General features: G+C 43.1%; 1 protein-coding gene across 6 annotated transcripts in view; it reads left to right on the forward strand.

Annotated features, from left to right (window-relative positions):
• Nucleotides 1–18,239, forward strand: part of LOC149239251 (benzaldehyde dehydrogenase, mitochondrial-like) — a 260,960-nt gene that overhangs the window by 210,683 nt on the left and 32,038 nt on the right. For all 6 annotated transcript variants that reach the window (XM_089373363.1, XM_089373364.1, XM_089373365.1 and 3 more), the window contains 2 exons: nucleotides 13,238–13,411; nucleotides 13,510–13,647. In XM_089373363.1, coding sequence (XP_089229489.1) covers nucleotides 13,238–13,411; nucleotides 13,510–13,647 — 312 coding nt within the window. The remainder of the gene's footprint in view (nucleotides 1–13,237; nucleotides 13,412–13,509; nucleotides 13,648–18,239) is intronic.

The following is an 18,239-nucleotide window of genomic DNA, read 5'->3' on the forward strand; positions in this document are numbered from 1 at the left end:
CCTTCAACCTCTCAAGCATGATGAATGAGGAAGCAAACCGAGTATCTGGAATCTTCAACAATGAGAGATGTGTGTACTCTTTATATATTGTGAGGGCATTGGTATGGTTTTGTACAAAATTTCGAATATGGCGTGCATCCTCAATAAGATTGCCAATCCATGTCACATCTGAAGCAATAGATTTAAGTGCTAAATTCAAGGAATGAGCAATGCATGGTGTCCAAAATACTTGTGGATATTTAGCTTCCACAATCAATCGAGCGACTTTGCAAATAGGTGCATTGTCTGTGATGATTTGCACACAACATTCATGTAATATCCCCTTTCAGGGATATTCCTCAAACCTAAGCAACTCCAACCAAATAACACACAAGTGATATAGTAGTCGGGAAGCTCAAAGTGATAAAAATAATAGTATTGCAACACACAATAATGTAAACATGGAATATAAGCAGATACTCAAGAAATGCAGAGAGAAATGCTAAGCCATTTTATTATTTTGAGTAATCGAAAGAGTACAAGAGGTGATCAGAAAAATAGCACCTCGACTTGCACAAGGCAAGTGAAGAAATACACTCAGAATAGTAAGGGAATGGCCTCTCTTTGAGCTGCGTCCAAGTTGCTGGAGAACTGCTGTGCTGTTGCTACTGCTGGAATCAAATGAAGATTTGGGGTTGTTTCCCTACTCAGAAAATGCTGAAACTCTGGAATCAGCCTCTGCTCAATAAACCTAGAAAAGCCCAAAAAGCTTTTCCAAAATAGCTGACCCCCGAAAATCACCCCCTCGAGGATCTATGCTGTCCCTCAAGGCTCTGCGCTGCCACTGGATAGAGCCCTCCAAAACTCTACCCGAAACTCTGCCAAAATCCTCCAAGATGCAAGGGTTGATCCCTTGCTCAATCTCCTATCGCAAATCCTCCACCTAAACCAAACCTGGAGCTCCTACCAAAAGAAACTGCGTCCTCCTCTCTCAAGACTGCGCATTGATCCAAAAATGCTCAGCTCCTCCTCAACTCCAAAGATCAATCCTCCTGCAAACGACTGATGAAACTACCTTGCCTAAGTAGGCACTCGAAGTCCCTTGGGGCTAAGGGTGAGATCTCTGAACGGAGACACTCGATGCACTAAACAGTGCTGCAGACAGGCTAAACAACCAGCGTGCTCTAAGTCGAAGTGACTAGCTCAAATGCAACATAATGCAATCCAAAATGAGGAGGCTCCTCTCTCCTTTATAGCATTGGCCTCTCTCAAAACCCTAAGGCCAATGCTATAAAGGATATTCCTCACACAACATTCATGTAATATCCCCTTTCAGGGATATTCCTCAAACCTAAGCAACTCCAACCAAATAACACACAAGTGATATAGTAGCCGGAAGCTCAAAGTGATAAAAATAATAGTATTGCAACACACAATAATATAAACATGGAATATAAGCAGATACTCAAGAAATGCAGAGAGAAATGCTAAGCCATTTTATTATACTGAGTAATGGAAAGAGTACAGGAGGTGATCAGAAAGATAGCACCTCGACTTGCACAAGGCAAGTGAAGAAATACACTCAGAATAGTAAGGGAATGGCCTCTCTTTGAACTGCGTCCAAGTTGCTGGAGAACTGCTGTGCTGCTGCTACTGCTGGAATCAAATGAATATTTGGGGTTGTTTCCCTACTCAGAAAACGCTGAAACTCTGGAATCAGCCTCTGCTCAATAAACCTAGAAAAGCCCAGAAAGCTTTTCTAAATAGCTGACCCCCGAAAATCACCCCCTTGAGGATCTACGCTGTCCCTTAAGGCTCTGCGCTGCCACTGGATAGAGCCCTCCAAAACTCTGTCCGAAACTCTGCCAAAATCCTCCAAGATGCAAGGGCTGATCCCTTGCTCAATCTCCCAGCTCAAATCCTCCACCTAAACCAAACCCGGAGCTCCTACCAAAAGAAACTGCATCCTCCTCTCTCAAGACTGCGCAGTGATCCAAAATGCTCAGCTCCTCCTCAACTCCAAAGATCAATCCTCCTGCAAACGACTGATGAAACTACCTTGCCTGAGTAGGCACTCGAAGTCCCCCGGGGCTAAGGGTGAGATCTCTAAACGGAGACACTCGATGCACTAAACAGTGCTGCAGACAGGCTAAACAACCAGCGTGTTCTAAGTTGAAGTGACTAGCTCAAATGTAACATAATCCAATCCAAAATGAGGAGGCTTCTCTCTCCTTTATAGCATTGACCTCTCTCAAAACCCTAAGGCCCACCTCCTCCAACGTAGCCTCTTTCTTGCCACGTGCTCCTCTCCATCTGCGCAGTCACTCCAAGTGTCTACGTGGGCCCCTCCTCTACGTGGTTCTTTGGCCCCCCTTGGCTCACCTTTTAAGTTACAACGTTGTGCTACTAGGGAGTGTCTTTATTCATAAAGTGAGTATGTCCCCCTTTCCTCACCTTTTTATTTATAAATAGCTATAGAAGGCAAAATTGAGCAAAATCGAATATTCCAATTAGCCATGGCTAATTAGGAATATTACAGTCTCCCCTGGCAAAGTGTTGCTTGTTCTCAAGCAATTGAAGTGATGGATGCTGCAAAATTTTCTCACTCTCCCAAGTGGCGTCCTCATCCGGTAAATTCTTCCACCTCACCAAGAATTCCTGGACCGTCCTACTCCGCAGCTGCCTCTCCCTAGTATCAATAATAGCCTCTGGCTGCAACACCAAATGCCCCTCATCATTCGTGGGTGGTAGCTCATCTGTCACTGTCACAGGCTGCCCCAATGCCTTCTTCAGGCACGATACATGAAAAACATTATGAATCTTGCTGCCTTGGGGCAGCTCCAACTCATACGCAACCTGTCCAATCCTGCGTATCACCCTGTATGGCCCATAAAAGCAGGGCTTGAGCTTCTCAACCCCCTTCTGCTTCAGAGACGACTGTTGGTATGGTTGTAATCGTAGGTAGACCAGGTCCCCTACCTCAAACTGTCTCTCCACCCGACCCCTGTCAGCTTACAACTTCTGTTGGTTTTGCGCTGTAGCCATATTATCCTTGAGAGCTTGGAGAATATCCTGACTCTCTTGGATCCAAATCTTGGCTCTCGGAGCCTTGCTAGCACCAAACATCACGTCAGCAAAAGATAAAGGATGATATCCATACAAAGCATAAAATGGTGACATACCAATGGACATGTGATGTGTAGTGTTGTAGCAGTACTCCCCTAGATGCAGCCACTTTAGCCATGCTCGCTGCTGCCCACTAACATAGTTACGCAAGTAGCCCTCCAGCCACTTGTTAACTATCTTTGTCTGCCCGTCCGTCTGTAGGTGATAACTGATACTTGGTGTCAACTCCATCCCCACCAACCGGAAAAGCTCCTGCCAGAAGCTGCCCATGAAACCGTTGTCCCTATCACTGACGATGGTCTTAGGAAGACCATGTAGCCTGAAGACCTCTCTAAAGAACAGCGCGGCCACCTGCGTTGCTGTGTAGTGTGCGGATATGGCGAAAAAATGTGCCTACTTTGTCAGTCGATCAACGATGACAAAGATGCAATCCTTGCCCTGTACCATGGGCAACCCTGTGATGAAGTCCATCGAAATACACTCCCATTTCCCCTTCGGAATGGGAAGAGGCTGCAATAATCCTGCGGGATGGCTCATCTCCCCCTTGTTCCTTTGGCAAATGTCGCACTCCCAGATATGCTGGAGTACGTCCTCCTTGAGGCCCTTCCATGAGAACCTCTCTTTAATGGCCCTGTAGGTTTTGGTAAACCCCTGATGGTCGGCCAATGGTGAATCATGTGACGCCTGAAGTATCTTCTTCTTGAGCTGAGATCTCTCAATCAAGAAGTTCCAGTCCCTGTAGTAGATGATCTCATCGACCACCCTGTACCTGTCATCCGCCACCTGCCCATCCAGAGCCTCACATGCAAATCTGTCCTTGGATTACTCTACTAAGAGTCGAGCCCTCCAGTCTGTGTCCAAGCTCATAAGAGACAACGTGGCTGGTCTACGTGAAAGGGCATCTGCTACCACGTTGTTCTTACCCTTGACATACTCAATGTCAAAGTCATACACCTGGATCTTACTAATCCACTTCTGCTGCCTCTCCTGTAGCTGTTTTGCTCCAAAAAGAACCTGAGGCTGTTGTGATTAGTCCTCACCTTGAACCTGTTACCTACTAAATACTGCCGGAATTTGGCCAATGCATGCATGATGGCTAGCATCTCCTTGTTGTATATAGAATACAACCTCTCGTGTGGAAGGAGCTTCCAGCTCTCAAAGGCTATAGGGTGACCTCCCTGCATCAACACTGCGCAGATCCCCTCTCCCGACGCATCACACTCCAAAACAAATAGCTGCGTAAAATCCGGCAATGCAAGCACTGGGCAGTTGCTCATAACCTCCTTGAGCCTATCAAAGGCTCGCTGCGCTGTATCCAACCAACTGTATGCCCCCTTCCTCGTCAGATCTGTCAGGGGTGCAGCAAGCTGTGAGAAACTCTTGACGAACTTCCGATAGTAAGTACAAATGCCAATGAATCCCCGAAGTTCTGTCATGTTCCTCGGCTCTGGCCAATCTCTAATGGCCCTGATCTTCTCCTCGTGGACTCTCACTCCATCCATCCCTATGATGTGTCCCAAGTACAACATATCCATCAACCCAAACTCACACTTGGAGAGCTTGGCATAGAACTGCTGCTCCTCCAAGATGTGCAACACTGTCTCAATGTGCTGGAGATGCTGCTCCCAAGTCCTGCTGTAAATGAGGATATCATCAAAGAACACCAACACAAACTTCCTTAAGTGACTGCGAAAGATGTGATTCATACAGGACTGGAATGTAGCTGGGGCATTGGTTAGCCCGAAGGGCATCACCAAAAACTCAAAATGCCCATGCTGACACCTGAAGGCGGTCTTGGGAATGTCTTGCTCCCTCATGCGAATCTGATGGTACCCAGATCTCAAATCAATCTTTGAGAAGAGTCGTGCTCCTCTCAACTCATCCATCAACTCATCGATCCTAGGTATGGGGTACCTGTTCTTGAGTGCCTTCTTGTTCAGGGCCCTGTAGTCAATGCACATCCTCAATGTGCCGTCCTTCTTCTTCACCAACACCACGGAAGAAGCAAAAGGACTCGTGCTCGGCCGAATGTGCCCAATAGCCAGCAACTCCTGAATGGCCCGCTCAATCTCATCCCGATAGGCCTTGGGATGCCTATAGGGGGTAGTAATCACTGCCTGTATGCCCTGCTCAAGCTCAATGGTGTGCTCAAACCCCCGGTCCGGTGGCTGTCCTGGCAGAATCTCCCCAAACAATGTGGCATACTGGTCAAGGATAGGCTGTATCTCTGGGTGCACCGCTGTCCTGTAGTCCCTGCCTCTGATGCACGCAGCTCCACTGCCCACTCTATGTCTCCCTTTCGGAAGACTGCCTCCATCCGATGAGCCAAAACAGTTTGAGGCGGATATGTGTGTTGTCCCCGTATCTTCTCATGCCTCCCTGTCTTCCCATCATCCCACTCCATCTCTAGGGTCTTCCAATCTGTCGTGACCTTCCCTAGAGTGATGAGCCACTGAACACCCAGTATCATGTTGGTGTCCGGAATATCGACCACGAAAAAGTGGTCAGTCAGTGTGTAGGTGCCCATCGTCACTGGTAACTCTGGTACATAACGAGCACACCCCATGGTCATATCTCCTGGAACCAAAACTGAAAATCCATCGAAGCTCTCTATCTGTACGCCTCTCTGCTCAACCATCTATGCATCGATGAAGTTGTGGGTTGCCCCACTGTCAACCAAAACTGATACTCGCTGGCCACGTACTATCCCCTGTATGCGCAGCGTCAAATACTTGGGAACTCCTCGCAATGCTGTAAGGGCCCCTCCAGTAGGTGCAAAAGCCACACCACTTGCTGCTGGTGGTGGAGGTGGCAAAGGATCCTGCGTGGCATGACTATCTCCTGCCTCCACATCATATTCCTCATCCTCTCTCCCGCTACTCTCGGAGAAGACCTCAATAAAATATGCTTTGCCAGCAGCACATCTATGTCCTAGTGCCCACGGCTTCTGACAGGTAAAGCACAACCGCTTCTTCTTCAGCTCCCTCCTAGCATCATCATCAATCTGTGCTCGTCCTGGATTCCCCTTTGGAGGCGGAATCCTCACATCCTTCCCCTTAGGCTGGAAAGCCTGTCTCTGGGGGTAAGGTGTCCAGGTCCTGTGTAAGGCATCCTGTAAGTCTCGGGTCCTGCTAATAGCATCCTGGAGTGTGGCTGGTCTGGCGGATCTGACTAGACCCCGAAGTGGCTCTGCTAGCCCCTCAACATACATGTAGATCCTCTCTGCCGCGGATAGATTTGGCACCATCACTGAAACCCTCAAGAAGTCTACAATGTAGGTCTGTGGGCTCCCGGTCTGTTTGAGCCTCGTCAGCTCAACAAAGTGCTGTTCCGGATCCCTCCGGTCAAACCTCTCTATCAATCTCCTGGTGAACTCGGCATATGTCGTCACTGTGGAGTGTCCGAGTGTAACCAACCCATGGAACCACCAGTCTTGGGCCTCACCATCCAAATGTAATGTCACCACCTTGATGGCCTCTGTCTCCGACATTTGGTTAAGCTGGAAATAGATGTCCAGCTTCCCCACTCAAGACCTTGCCGAACTGTTTGATGAGCCATCAAACGTAGGCAAGCGGAATCTACTAGCTGTGTGGTGGGTGTCTCCATCATGATAATGCCAGTATCCTTTGTGATGGTTGCAGGGTCTATTATCCCGTTGGAGCTGCACAAAGTCTCTGAATGAGAGAGCATCCCTGAACTCTTGCCCATAGGCCTGGTACTCTACAAAATAATCGCCCATATGACCGGGCTCTGCCTCTTGCTGGGCTCCGGTCCCCGTGTCTACTCCTACGAAAGTGGGCATGGTAGAGTGTGTATGGGCATGTGAGGCCATTTGTGGAGTAGTATCACGCTGAGTGGCACCTTGCTCTAGAAAATGGTGGGATGTACCTGATCCCTCACCAACCTGAAAAACTCGTGGGTTCTCATGTTGTCTAGCCTCTACCGCCGTGAATCTCTGCCCCATCACCTCGATCTGCCTCGACAGATCCTACACCGATTTGAGGAGCATGTTCGCAAATCTCTTCCCGTCCTCATCTGCCATCGAATCCTCCTGCTTTGTGTCCACCACAGGCTCCTCCTGTTCCGCGTCCACCACAGGCTCCTCCTATTCTGTGTCCACCACCCGAACACAGTCTCCCTCTCCATAGGTGTTCTCCAACCTATACTCAATATCTCTGTATTTCCTACCTCTGTAACAGATGTAGGGCTTCTCCCTCGGTGTCATAGACTGCTAGCTCCATAGGCTGAGCCAGATCTATGCTCTGATACCACTGTAATATCCCCTTTCAGGGATATTCCTCAAACCCAAGCCACTCCAACCAAATAACACACAAGTGATATAGTAGCCGGGAAGCTCAAAGTGATAAAAATAACAGTATTGCAACACACAATAATGTAAACGTGGAATATAAGCAGATACTCAAGAAATGCAGAGAGAAATGCTAATCCATTTTATTATACTGAGTAATGGAAAGAGTACAGGAGGTGATCAGAAAGATAGCACTAATCCATTTTATTATACTGAGTAATGGAAAGAGTACAGGAGGTGATCAAAAAGATAGCACCTCGACTTTACAAGGCAAGTGAAGAAATACACTCAGAATAGTAAGGGAATGGCCTCTCTCTGAACTACGTTCAAACTGCCGGAGAACTGGTATGCTACTACCCATGCTGGAATCAAATGAAGATTTGGGGCTGTTCCCCTCCTCAGAAAATGTTGAAACTCTGGAATCAGCCTCTGCTCAATAAACCCAGAAAATCCCAGAAAGCTTTTCTAAAATAGTTGACCCCCGAAAATCACCCCCTTGAGGATCTACGCTGTCCCTCAAGACTCTGCGTTGCCACTGGATAGAGCCCTCCAAAACTCTGCCAAAATCCTCCAAGATGCAAGGGCTGATCCCTTGCTCAATCTCCCAGCTCAAATCCTCCACCTACACCAAACCCGAAGCTCCTACCAAAAGAAACTGCGTCCTCCTCTCTCAAGACTGCGAAGTGATTCAAAAATGCTTACCTCCTCCTCAACTCCAAAGATCAATCCTCCTACAAACGACTGATGAAACTACCTTGCCCGAGTATGCACTCGAAGTCCCCCTGGGCTAAGGGTGAGATCTCGTAACGAAAACACTTGATGCACTAAACAGTGCTGCAGACAGGCTAAACAACCAGCGTGCTCTAAGTCGAAGTGACTAGCTCAAATGCAACATAATCCAATCCAAAATGAGGAGGCTCCCCTCTCCTTTATAGCGTTGGCCTCTCTCAAAACCCTAAGGCCCACCTCCTCCAACGTAGCCTCTTTCTTGCCATGTGCTCCTCTCCATCTGCGCAGTCACATCAAGTGTCTACGTGGGCCCCTCCTCTACGTGGTTCTTTGGCCCCCCTTGGCTCACCTTTTAAGTTACAATGTTGTGCTACTAGGGAGTGTCTTTATTCATAAAGTGAGTATGTCCCCCTTTCCTCACTTTTTTATTTATAAATAGCTATAGAAGGCAAAATTGAGCAAAATCGAATATTCCAATTAGCCATGGCTAATTAGGAATATTACAATTCAACACCTACATTTTCAATAACTTTAATAAGCAACTCACCCATATATTGTAAATCCTTGTATTGTCCAAGAGCATCCACTGTTTTCAAGAAGACCAGTCCATTTGGGGAATATACCATGAAATTGATGAGAGGATGGCATGTTGTATCCGTCCATTCATCAGAAACAATATTGACACCATATCAGATCCATGATGATTTAATAGGTTGTAGAATTTTATCCACCTCCTTCCTTTCCTTAACCAACAATGTGGTTCTAAGCTTCTTTGAACTTAGAGGCACATACCCAGTTGGAGCCATATCAACTAGAGCTTGACACATCTTAATAAACAAAGGTGATCGTGCAACATTAAAAGAAATGAAGTTGAGATAGAAAAAAATGCAACTAGAATATCAACCTCATCTCACTTCTCACGCTGAAAAATCTTGTCCATTGGACCATAAATTTGGGCTGCCCTTTTTTTTGTTGGCTGAATTTCAGCCCCACTCCCAAATCTACTAGGCCTAATTCCTCAAGAATGGAAGAGGATCTTCATTTTTTCTAATTTTCCTTCTTGCTGCCACCACATTCCCCAAGCCAGCTGCATTCTCCCTTTCCAAATCCATTTTTTCTTTAGCACTGATCTTTTTGCATGCTCTAATTCCACAAGGAAGGCCCAATAAATGGCCCTTACCTCGAAAGTAAGTGCTCTTAAATTCACCCTTGCAGAAATTACAAGAACAAATGACATTCCCTCCCCCACCAACCTTTGGCCCTTGTTTCTTTGTTACATACTTCCATAGATGGTATTTTTTTATGTTGTGCTTGTTGTCTTGCTGCAACAATGTCATATGTGGGCTTAGAAACACGTAAAGCTTCACTTGAAGCACTTGGGGCACTATCACCAGCAGATACTGAAAAACTTGGAGGGGGGACCACGAACAACACCACCCTTGCCTTTCCTTTGACCTCTGCCATCTACAATGAACGATTGAGCCATTAATTGCTAACTTCCTATTGTTACACAGTGCACGAGTGTAAAAAAATGACTTGCAAGTTGCAACAGTTGCCAAAGCCTTCCCCTACACAAAAAAACAATTAAACAATTAAGGCTGAATCAGTAACCATTTCACTTTTTTTAATGACAATAGTATTTGAATTAGGGGCTTCATGTGTTTTAATTTTCTAAGCCTAGACAATAGCAAAGATGGGCTAGTTTTACTGTTTGTGGGTTATTTTTTTCTTGAAAATTGAGAAATTGATATTAGAGAGATTTTAGTGGCAGTCTGGTAGAAATTTGCATGCCTAGAAATTTAAGTTACTAGTGCAATTTATGCATTTACATGAAATATGTTGAGCAATGGGTATGATTTCTGAGTGTAAGTACCCATGGTTCAAAGTTCAAGTTTTTTCATTGTAGTATGTTTCCAAGAAATGAAGGGCCTGTCCATACAAGTTATTTCCAAACTCTAAACTGTTTGGAAAATCAACTGTGTCCCTTGTTTTCAAAGCCCATTTTCATTATGATGACGTGTTCATAAACATTGATACTATTCAGTGATTAACTTCAAACAGGTTCGATCATGTTCAAACTGCATAGAAGGTAGTCTATAAATTATGTGTTCATTGTTGACCAGAGCATTAATCAATCTTTTCCCCCCTTTAGACCTTGAATGTGTAGTGAGCAGTGAGCACATGACAAAAGGTTGACCTTGTGCACTCTTCTTGACGCAGCTTAAGAATCTAACATGTGTTAGAAAGGGAATTGGGCTTTTTATAGTAACACACAATCTATACTTGGTCACTGGTCATAAAATGTGGTCACTGGTGCACACAAGTTAAGTTCCATAGGCTATAGCAGAACATACAAGTAATTAACGTGCTCCAAACCCATGCGCTCCAAACCCTCAGCAAAACATGTGAACACTTGTCTCCTGCATCTCCAGGTCTATGTGAAGTTGTGAATTGTGCTCTCAATGTGAATTTGTGAACACTGCCTTGGAATCCGGTGGAATTCCTCACACTGCATAGCAAATTCGACTTCGACAGCAAACAATGACAAGACCCAAAAAAGCGGATTTTAAATGTCACTTCTCGTGGGACACATGTCCTAAGACCCAAAAATATTAGGGCACATTTTCGCTTTGTCAAAAACACGTGTCTCGATTGGGGGAGATGAAAAAAACGTTTTTGACATGTTTTAGGGCACATTTCATGTCCGACACGTGAAATATAGGACACGAGACCCGTATGGACGTTTGGGGTCTCGTGTCCTGTGACTTAGCTCCATACCCATCATTCTGAAAAGCTCCTGTCAAAACGCATTAAGAAATCTGTTATCTCGATCACTGACAATGTGCTTGGGAATTCCATGCAAGTTTAAGACCTCCTTAAAAAATACCTCTGCCACTTGTGCTCCAAAATAATTGGAGGTTACGGCCATGAAATGGGTGAGTTTTATTAATCGATCAACCACCACGAAGATGCAATCTCTCCCTTGCACCTTCGGAAGCCCAATGATAAAATCCTTAGAGATGCTCTCCCACTTTTGGTTTTGGATGGGCGGAGGCTGAAGTAATCCCATTGGATGGGATTGCTTGGTTTTGTTCTGCTGGTAGATAATGCACTCAGATACATGTTTCCAAATGTCCCCCTTGGGGCCCTTCGACGCAAATCTTTCCCAAACTTGCCTATATGTTTTGAAGAACCCCTGGTGTCTGGCTAGGAGCAAATCATGCATGGCCCTCATGTTCTTCTCCTTAAGCGGTGATTCAAGGAACAAGATATTCTTCCCTTGTAATAGACAACGTCATTGGCAACTCGGTATCTGTCATCATGAATTATCCCATCTATCAACTCACATGCATACCTATTTTTTGAGTACTCCACTAGTAGAAGTGCCCTCCAATCATTACTGATTTTTATGAGAGAGCAAGCCACTGACATCCTAGAAAGAGCGTTGGCCACCACATTTTTCTTCCCCTTCACATATTCAATATCAAAATCATAAGCCTGAATCCTATTGATCCATTTTTGTTGCCTCTCATTGAGATCTCTTTGCTCCAGGAAGTATCTTAAACTGTTATGGTCAGTTTTGACAATGAAATTTCCTCCCACCAAATATTGGCTAAATTTTGCAAGTGCATGCATGATGGGCAACATCTCCTTGTCATATATAGAATAGATCATTTCTGGCTCCCTTAGCTTTCGGCTCTCGAAAGCAATTGGATGCCTATCCTGCATTAAAATTGCTCTTGTGCCATCCCTTGATGCATCACATTCTAACACAAGAGGCCATGGAAAATCTGGAAGTGCAAGAACAGGATGAGAACTCATTACCTCCTTACACCGCTCAAAGGTGTGCTGTGCCTCTTCCATCTATTGGAAAGCTCCCTTTGTTAGATCTGTGAGGGGTGTCACCATTTGAGAATACCCCTTGACAAACCGCCAATAATAATTGTATATTCCTAGGAATCCTCTCAACTTCGTGAGGTTCTTGGGCATTGGCCATTCAGTGATAGCCCGGATCTTCTTCTGATGAACCTGTACCCTTGCACTAATGGTGTGCCCAAGATATAGTACCTCTATCATTCCAAATTCGCATTTGGGCTCCTTTGCAAATAGTGATTGCTCGTCCAATATGCCCAACACTTCGTCCAAGTGCCTCAAATGCTCCTCCCAAGCTTTGCTGTAAATAATAAGATCATCAAAGAAGACTAAGAAAAACTTCTGCAGCTGCCTCATGAATGTGTGATTCATGCATGACTAAAATGTGGCAGACACATTTGTCAACCCTAATGGCATGACAAGAAATTCATAATGTCCATAGTGACATATGAATGGTGGCTTTTGTATATCTTGCTTCTCAACTCTGATCTCGTGATATCCTGATCTTAAATCAATCTTAGAAAAATATACAGCTCCATGTATCTCATCCGGAAGCTCATCTATTCACAGTATCGAGTCCCTGTTCTTGATCCTTTTTTTGTTAAGGTCCCTGTAGTCTATACACATTCTCAGTGTTACATCCTTCTTTTTGATTAATACCACTGAGGAAGCAAATGGACTTTTGTTGGGTGTGATGTGCCCCATCGCTAACAATTCCTTGATGGTCTTTTCGATCTCTTCCCTGAACTTCTTGGGGCGTTGATATGGAGTAGTGATGACTGGCTTGGATCCTTACTCCAATTCTATAATGTGTTTGAATTCTGTCTGGTTGTTTACAAGCAGGGATAGCCTCAAAAACCCTCCAAATGGGAAAATCCAAGGGTGGCTGGCAATGTTGAGGGTCATCACTTGGAATGCTTAATACATAGGAGAGTTAGGGACTACATTTGTCTGGAAAAAAAGAAGGAATGATGTTGGTTGGCTGTCTTGATTGTCAATTGACAATTCAAGTGTTCAATGGAGAAAACTCTTGGGAAAAAATCTTGCTCAGAAAAGTAAAAATCTTTGGTCCTGTTTTTAATTTATATGATATACTGTCTCATGTCTCTTTTTCTATGATACGTTGCTTCTTTTTGTTTTTTGTCTTGACCTGCATATATTTTTAGGTGCAGAGCACTCATTTACTAAAATTTCATGACATTAATTTGGATTTTCTTATAGATTGCTTTTACAGGATCAACTGAAACAGGCCAAAGTATTCTACTAGCAGCTTCCAGGAGCAACCTGAAGCCAGTGACATTAGAGCTTGGAGGAAAGTCACCATTTATTATATGTGAAGATGCTAATGTTGATGAGGCTGTTGAATATGCACATGTTGCCCTTTTCTTGAACCAGGTGAGAGGAAAAGCTTTAATCAGGAGTTTATTCAATTCATGAAAATTATAGAATGTCTATACGAGAAATTTATTAGAATGCACATTGTGTTAATGTAGGGCCAATGTTGTGCTGCTGGATCTCGAACTTTTGTACATGAAAGTATTTATGATGAGTTTGTTGAAAAGGCACGCGACCGGGCCTTAAGACGTGTTGTTGGCGATCCTTTTAGAAAAGAAGTTGAACAAGGCCCACAGGTAATTAAACATTTTATTAGCACAGAAATTTGAGGAATGGTGGTTAGTTTGTTTAATGCTGACCTGTTTTAGTTATTAAAGCTCAATCTGTTGCATGACTAGAGTTATTTTAGAGACTGTTCTTGCATCTGACAGTAATATATGAGGTTTATAGTTTAGTAATATATGAGGTCTATAATGTGGCAGTCCTATTAATTCATAACAAAGATTGAACTTAAACAACTTAGATTAGATGTTAAATGTTTGGGAGCTGTTTTTTACATGCCATAAGACAACTCTTTTGCAAACTGAACTTCCTGAATGCCAGAGAAGTAATAAGCTTGTTTCTTGCAAGTTCTAACGCATTCTAAGTTGTTTAAGTGTATGAATTGATTACCAAACAATATGCATGCTTGATTAATCTGTGTATCTTACCAAACATTCTCATTGCACATGATAGATATTATTTATTTGGCATGGGGTATTTATTCCAAATGATTATCGTTTAAATCTTGTTAAAATTCATCCAGAGAGATTCAATCAATTATGAACTCTATTTTGTGCTCTCTCCTACAAATAGAATGGTTTCTCCATATATGAGAACCAATGACTGTTATAATTTTATTTCTAGGGTTTGTACCTTTTCATTCAGTGCCCTGCCGAACCCATATTGTGCAAATGGTATCCTGGATCAAACTGATCATATGCGAATGATCTGCTAGGTTTTGTGTGGTTTGAGTCTGTATGCATCCTTTGCTCTCTTAGCTTTGATAGCATAGTTGTCCTACAGTACGTTGAGGGGCCATTCACCTGTTGCAAGGCTATTGAGTGCCTTTTAATATCATCCCTTGGGCCTGAGGAAGGGTCATTTGACCTTTCAAAGGCTGTTGTCATCCATAGCAGTATTCTCTCTGTTGGCTGTGTTGTCGCGCGGATTGACACGACAACGCTCAGATCGGGGGCTGTCACTCTGATCCCCGGTCTCTCCGTTCAAGCCTGTCACCTGCGGCTAAGGGGGGTAGACCCTACAAGGTGAAGGAGACCAACTATCGACTAGTTGGGTGGGAGACGCGATATGGCAAACACTAAGATGATTTGATTTAGCGGACCAGTGCCTTTAAAGCGATTACTTGTTAGATGATATAGAATGTAAAACCATGAACAACAATCACTTACCATCAAATAGCCTGAACAACGCTTAAATATTCAGTAAAACCACAAAGATCAAGGAAATCAATAACGATATCAGGTAATTAGGAGAAAGATAACTCAGTTATAAACCATCAATTGTTAACCAGATACCACATCAAGATATTCATTCATGTAAAGCTTTCATTCCACATCAAAAAAACTTAAAATCTCAGCATAAAAAATTCTTCAAATGACTGCATTTTGACAAAAAGACATTTCCACAATATTTTCAAGCAAAAAAGATTTAAGGCCAAATTTTCCAGCTAAGAGCCAATCCTTTTTTTTTTTTTTTAATGAAATTTAATTAAAAAAATAAAAAATTAAATCTAAAATCTAAAATCTCTAAAACCTAAGTCCTAAAAAAATTTAAAATCTAAAGCTAAATCAAAATAAAATGTTTTTTGATTTTTGTTTTTTTTTTTATTTTTTATTTTTTTTCTTTTATTGTTTTTTATGAAATTATATGCAACTAATAAAAATCTGAATGAAATAAAATCTAAGAAAATTACAATATAGAAACTAAATCAAAACTCAAAGTCTAACGCATTTGACATCTAATTATAATAAACCAAAATCCAATAACGCAACTACGCTCCTCCTGAACCTTATAACATGAAATAAATAACAAAAACAAACAACAATCGAAACCTAAAGATGAAAATCGAGAATGGGGACGGATATCAGAGAAACGCTGGCCGTAAACAAATAGAAAACGATATGCTAGGTTTGCAGCAGACACCACCTGCGGGAGTCTTCAAGCGATGGCGGGGGTCGATGATGATACACTCCGGCAGACCAAGAAAGCACGCAAAGGGTTCCGCAGGCAAAGCCAGGTATTCGATGGAGCAAAACGGGCTCTTAGGCTCAGTCCACAAAAACGCAGTGACAATGTCAAATAGCGGGAGCAAACGGATATCAATGGCAGCCAGACCAGCACACAGAAACGATAACGCAGCAAGAGTTTCTCTGACAGGAGCAAGGTTTCGATTTTGCTGGTGTTTAGAGCAGAGGGATGGCGTGAGGCAAAACCCCAGCACGCTAAAGCAAGCAGCCGATCAACAAATGAATGCCCAGAGAAAAAAAAAGGGAGAGACGCAATCGAGACCGTGGCTCAGCAAAGCAACTTGGAGATTGAGAATGCGTTTAGCCAAATGAGGAAAGAAAACGCGATTGTGACTATGCCTTGACAGAATGGCTCATAATAAACAAGACGACAGCATGCCAAAGCTGCTATGGTGTAAAACTCAGCTCCTGAAATGGTTTGCGGGATCAGCGTGAAGCTGGACGGATTTGATAGCAGACGGCGGCTGGAGGGATGAAGCTACAGGATAAGTGCTTTCTGCAGTTTTTGACAGCAGCGTTTTTATGGATCGGACCTCCTTTTATGCAGATAAACCCACAGAGAAAACGCATATGAAGACAGACTTGTAAACCCAACAGAGAGATGAATACGATTTACGTTGTTACCTGGTTTGATGGTTGCTAAATACAGAGGACGCGTGGGTGAATGATCTTCAGTTGCAGGAGCCTTTGAAACTTGCGATACCACTGTATGCTTTGATTGATGAACGCAGCTTGACACTTTCAAAGCCCCCACGCAGGAAATGCTGCCTCGTTATCTGGCCTGCGTCTTCTGACTTTGAATGAAATCACAGTAAATGTAACCCTGTATATATATTTATCAAACAAAGCCAGAATTCTAAATGAAAACTGCGAATACGTTATAGCAGGATTGGAATGCCACGATTACTGTTCACGTGAAACCCTTCAAAATTAACCTAAAATCAAAATTTTAAAGCTCTAGAACAGCCAGATTCGACCATGATTGCAGTAACATTTTCAATTTATCAGAAATTTGAACTTTACTGTGAAAATAAAGAAAATCTCTCAATGTAAAACACGAAATAAAATTTAAAAAATTAACCCAGGGCACAAACAGCTGGGCTCTGCACAGAAAAGCCTGTGGGAGTCGGCTGGTTCAGCCCAGAACTTCCCCAAACGCCCACAAATACCCTTCACCTAAAGATCTCCTGCACACCTCAAGCAAACATCAGTAAAGAGGGCAAGAAATGCTGCTAGATTTCAGGAAATAATGGAGATACCTGCCATTATTTCAGAAACCCTACAACATTCAAACCCTAGCACATGAGCAAGATACCTGTACTCACAATACTCTGAAAACCAGCTACTATTTACTGCTGAAAACTGAAATATGCAGAAAAAACAAACATCTCACAGCAATTCCAGAGAGTAACACCAGCCAGTTTTGAACCCCAAAGTCTTCTTTATTAATCAGAAATCAGATTACAAGAGAGCTTTCAGTACAGACTCACAGATCAGATAAACCTGTAAAATGACCCCCTAAGACCCTATATAAAGGAAATGATCCCAACGGCTAGTTTTGGGTGATCCATGTTGAAGCGATCTCGACCGTCGATGAGGGTTAAGACATCCCTTAATCTCATCCGTCGATTTTATTTTAAAAAAGCTATTTTTGCATGCATTCACAAAAATATTATTATTTTATTGCTTAGGGTTTTTGCTTTATGTTTTATTATTTTTAATTTTTTTAATTATTTATTTATTTTTTAATTTTATTATTTTTATTCATTTTTTTAAATTTTTAATTCATTTTAAGATGGATCATCAAACTAAGCCGTTGGAAACATCACCTAGGACCTAGGACCTAGGACTCATGAGGGGATTCACAACATTTTCAACCCTCAAGACACATTTCATCATGATTTTTACAATTTACATCTCAAAGGGATGAATCCACTTAATACAGACCCTCATAGAACACCCAGTTCTGCGACACAACTATAATCTAGCAGATTAACATGCTAGGATTCTCCTAAAGTCCTAATAACAAAATGCATCCCGGCTTTGGGGTCGGGTTTGAAGGAAAACTCTGTCGATCCATGGATCGGTGAGACTAAAAACCTCCCGGGACGCAGATCATCATTAGAAAGTTAGGTCCACCTAGGCAATTTTACATACATGACTCTGATCTGCTTAGATTATTTACAATTCATACATGCAGACTGGGTTTACAACAAAAATGATCAAGCTGTTGATGACTGTAGGCTGGCATGGACACGTCGTTCAGGAGCTACCCCTCTCTGCCAACAGAAAGGAAGTGTACTGCATGGGCAGTTGACCGGTAGTGGTCAACAGGCTGTGAGTATGGTTCCACCAAAGGCCCTGCTAAAGTTTGTACCAAAGGTCTTCCATGAGGCATTGAAATATCCACTGATGAAATTTTGTAATATTCCTAATGGAAATATACAATGTTAAACAAAGAAAACATAGCAGAAAAACACAAATTCACAACACATTTAACAACCAAAAATATCCATGAATTGCACTGATCTGAGCCATTTTAATAAAAATAAGAGGGTACAATGTGGTGCTGGAAAGAG

This window comes from Pinus tabuliformis, chromosome 8 (genome assembly GCF_031772625.1).
Source record: "Pinus tabuliformis cultivar Carrire ecotype Pingquan chromosome 8, CPIR1, whole genome shotgun sequence".
In the NCBI taxonomy this organism is placed as follows: domain Eukaryota; kingdom Viridiplantae; phylum Streptophyta; class Pinopsida; order Pinales; family Pinaceae; genus Pinus; species Pinus tabuliformis.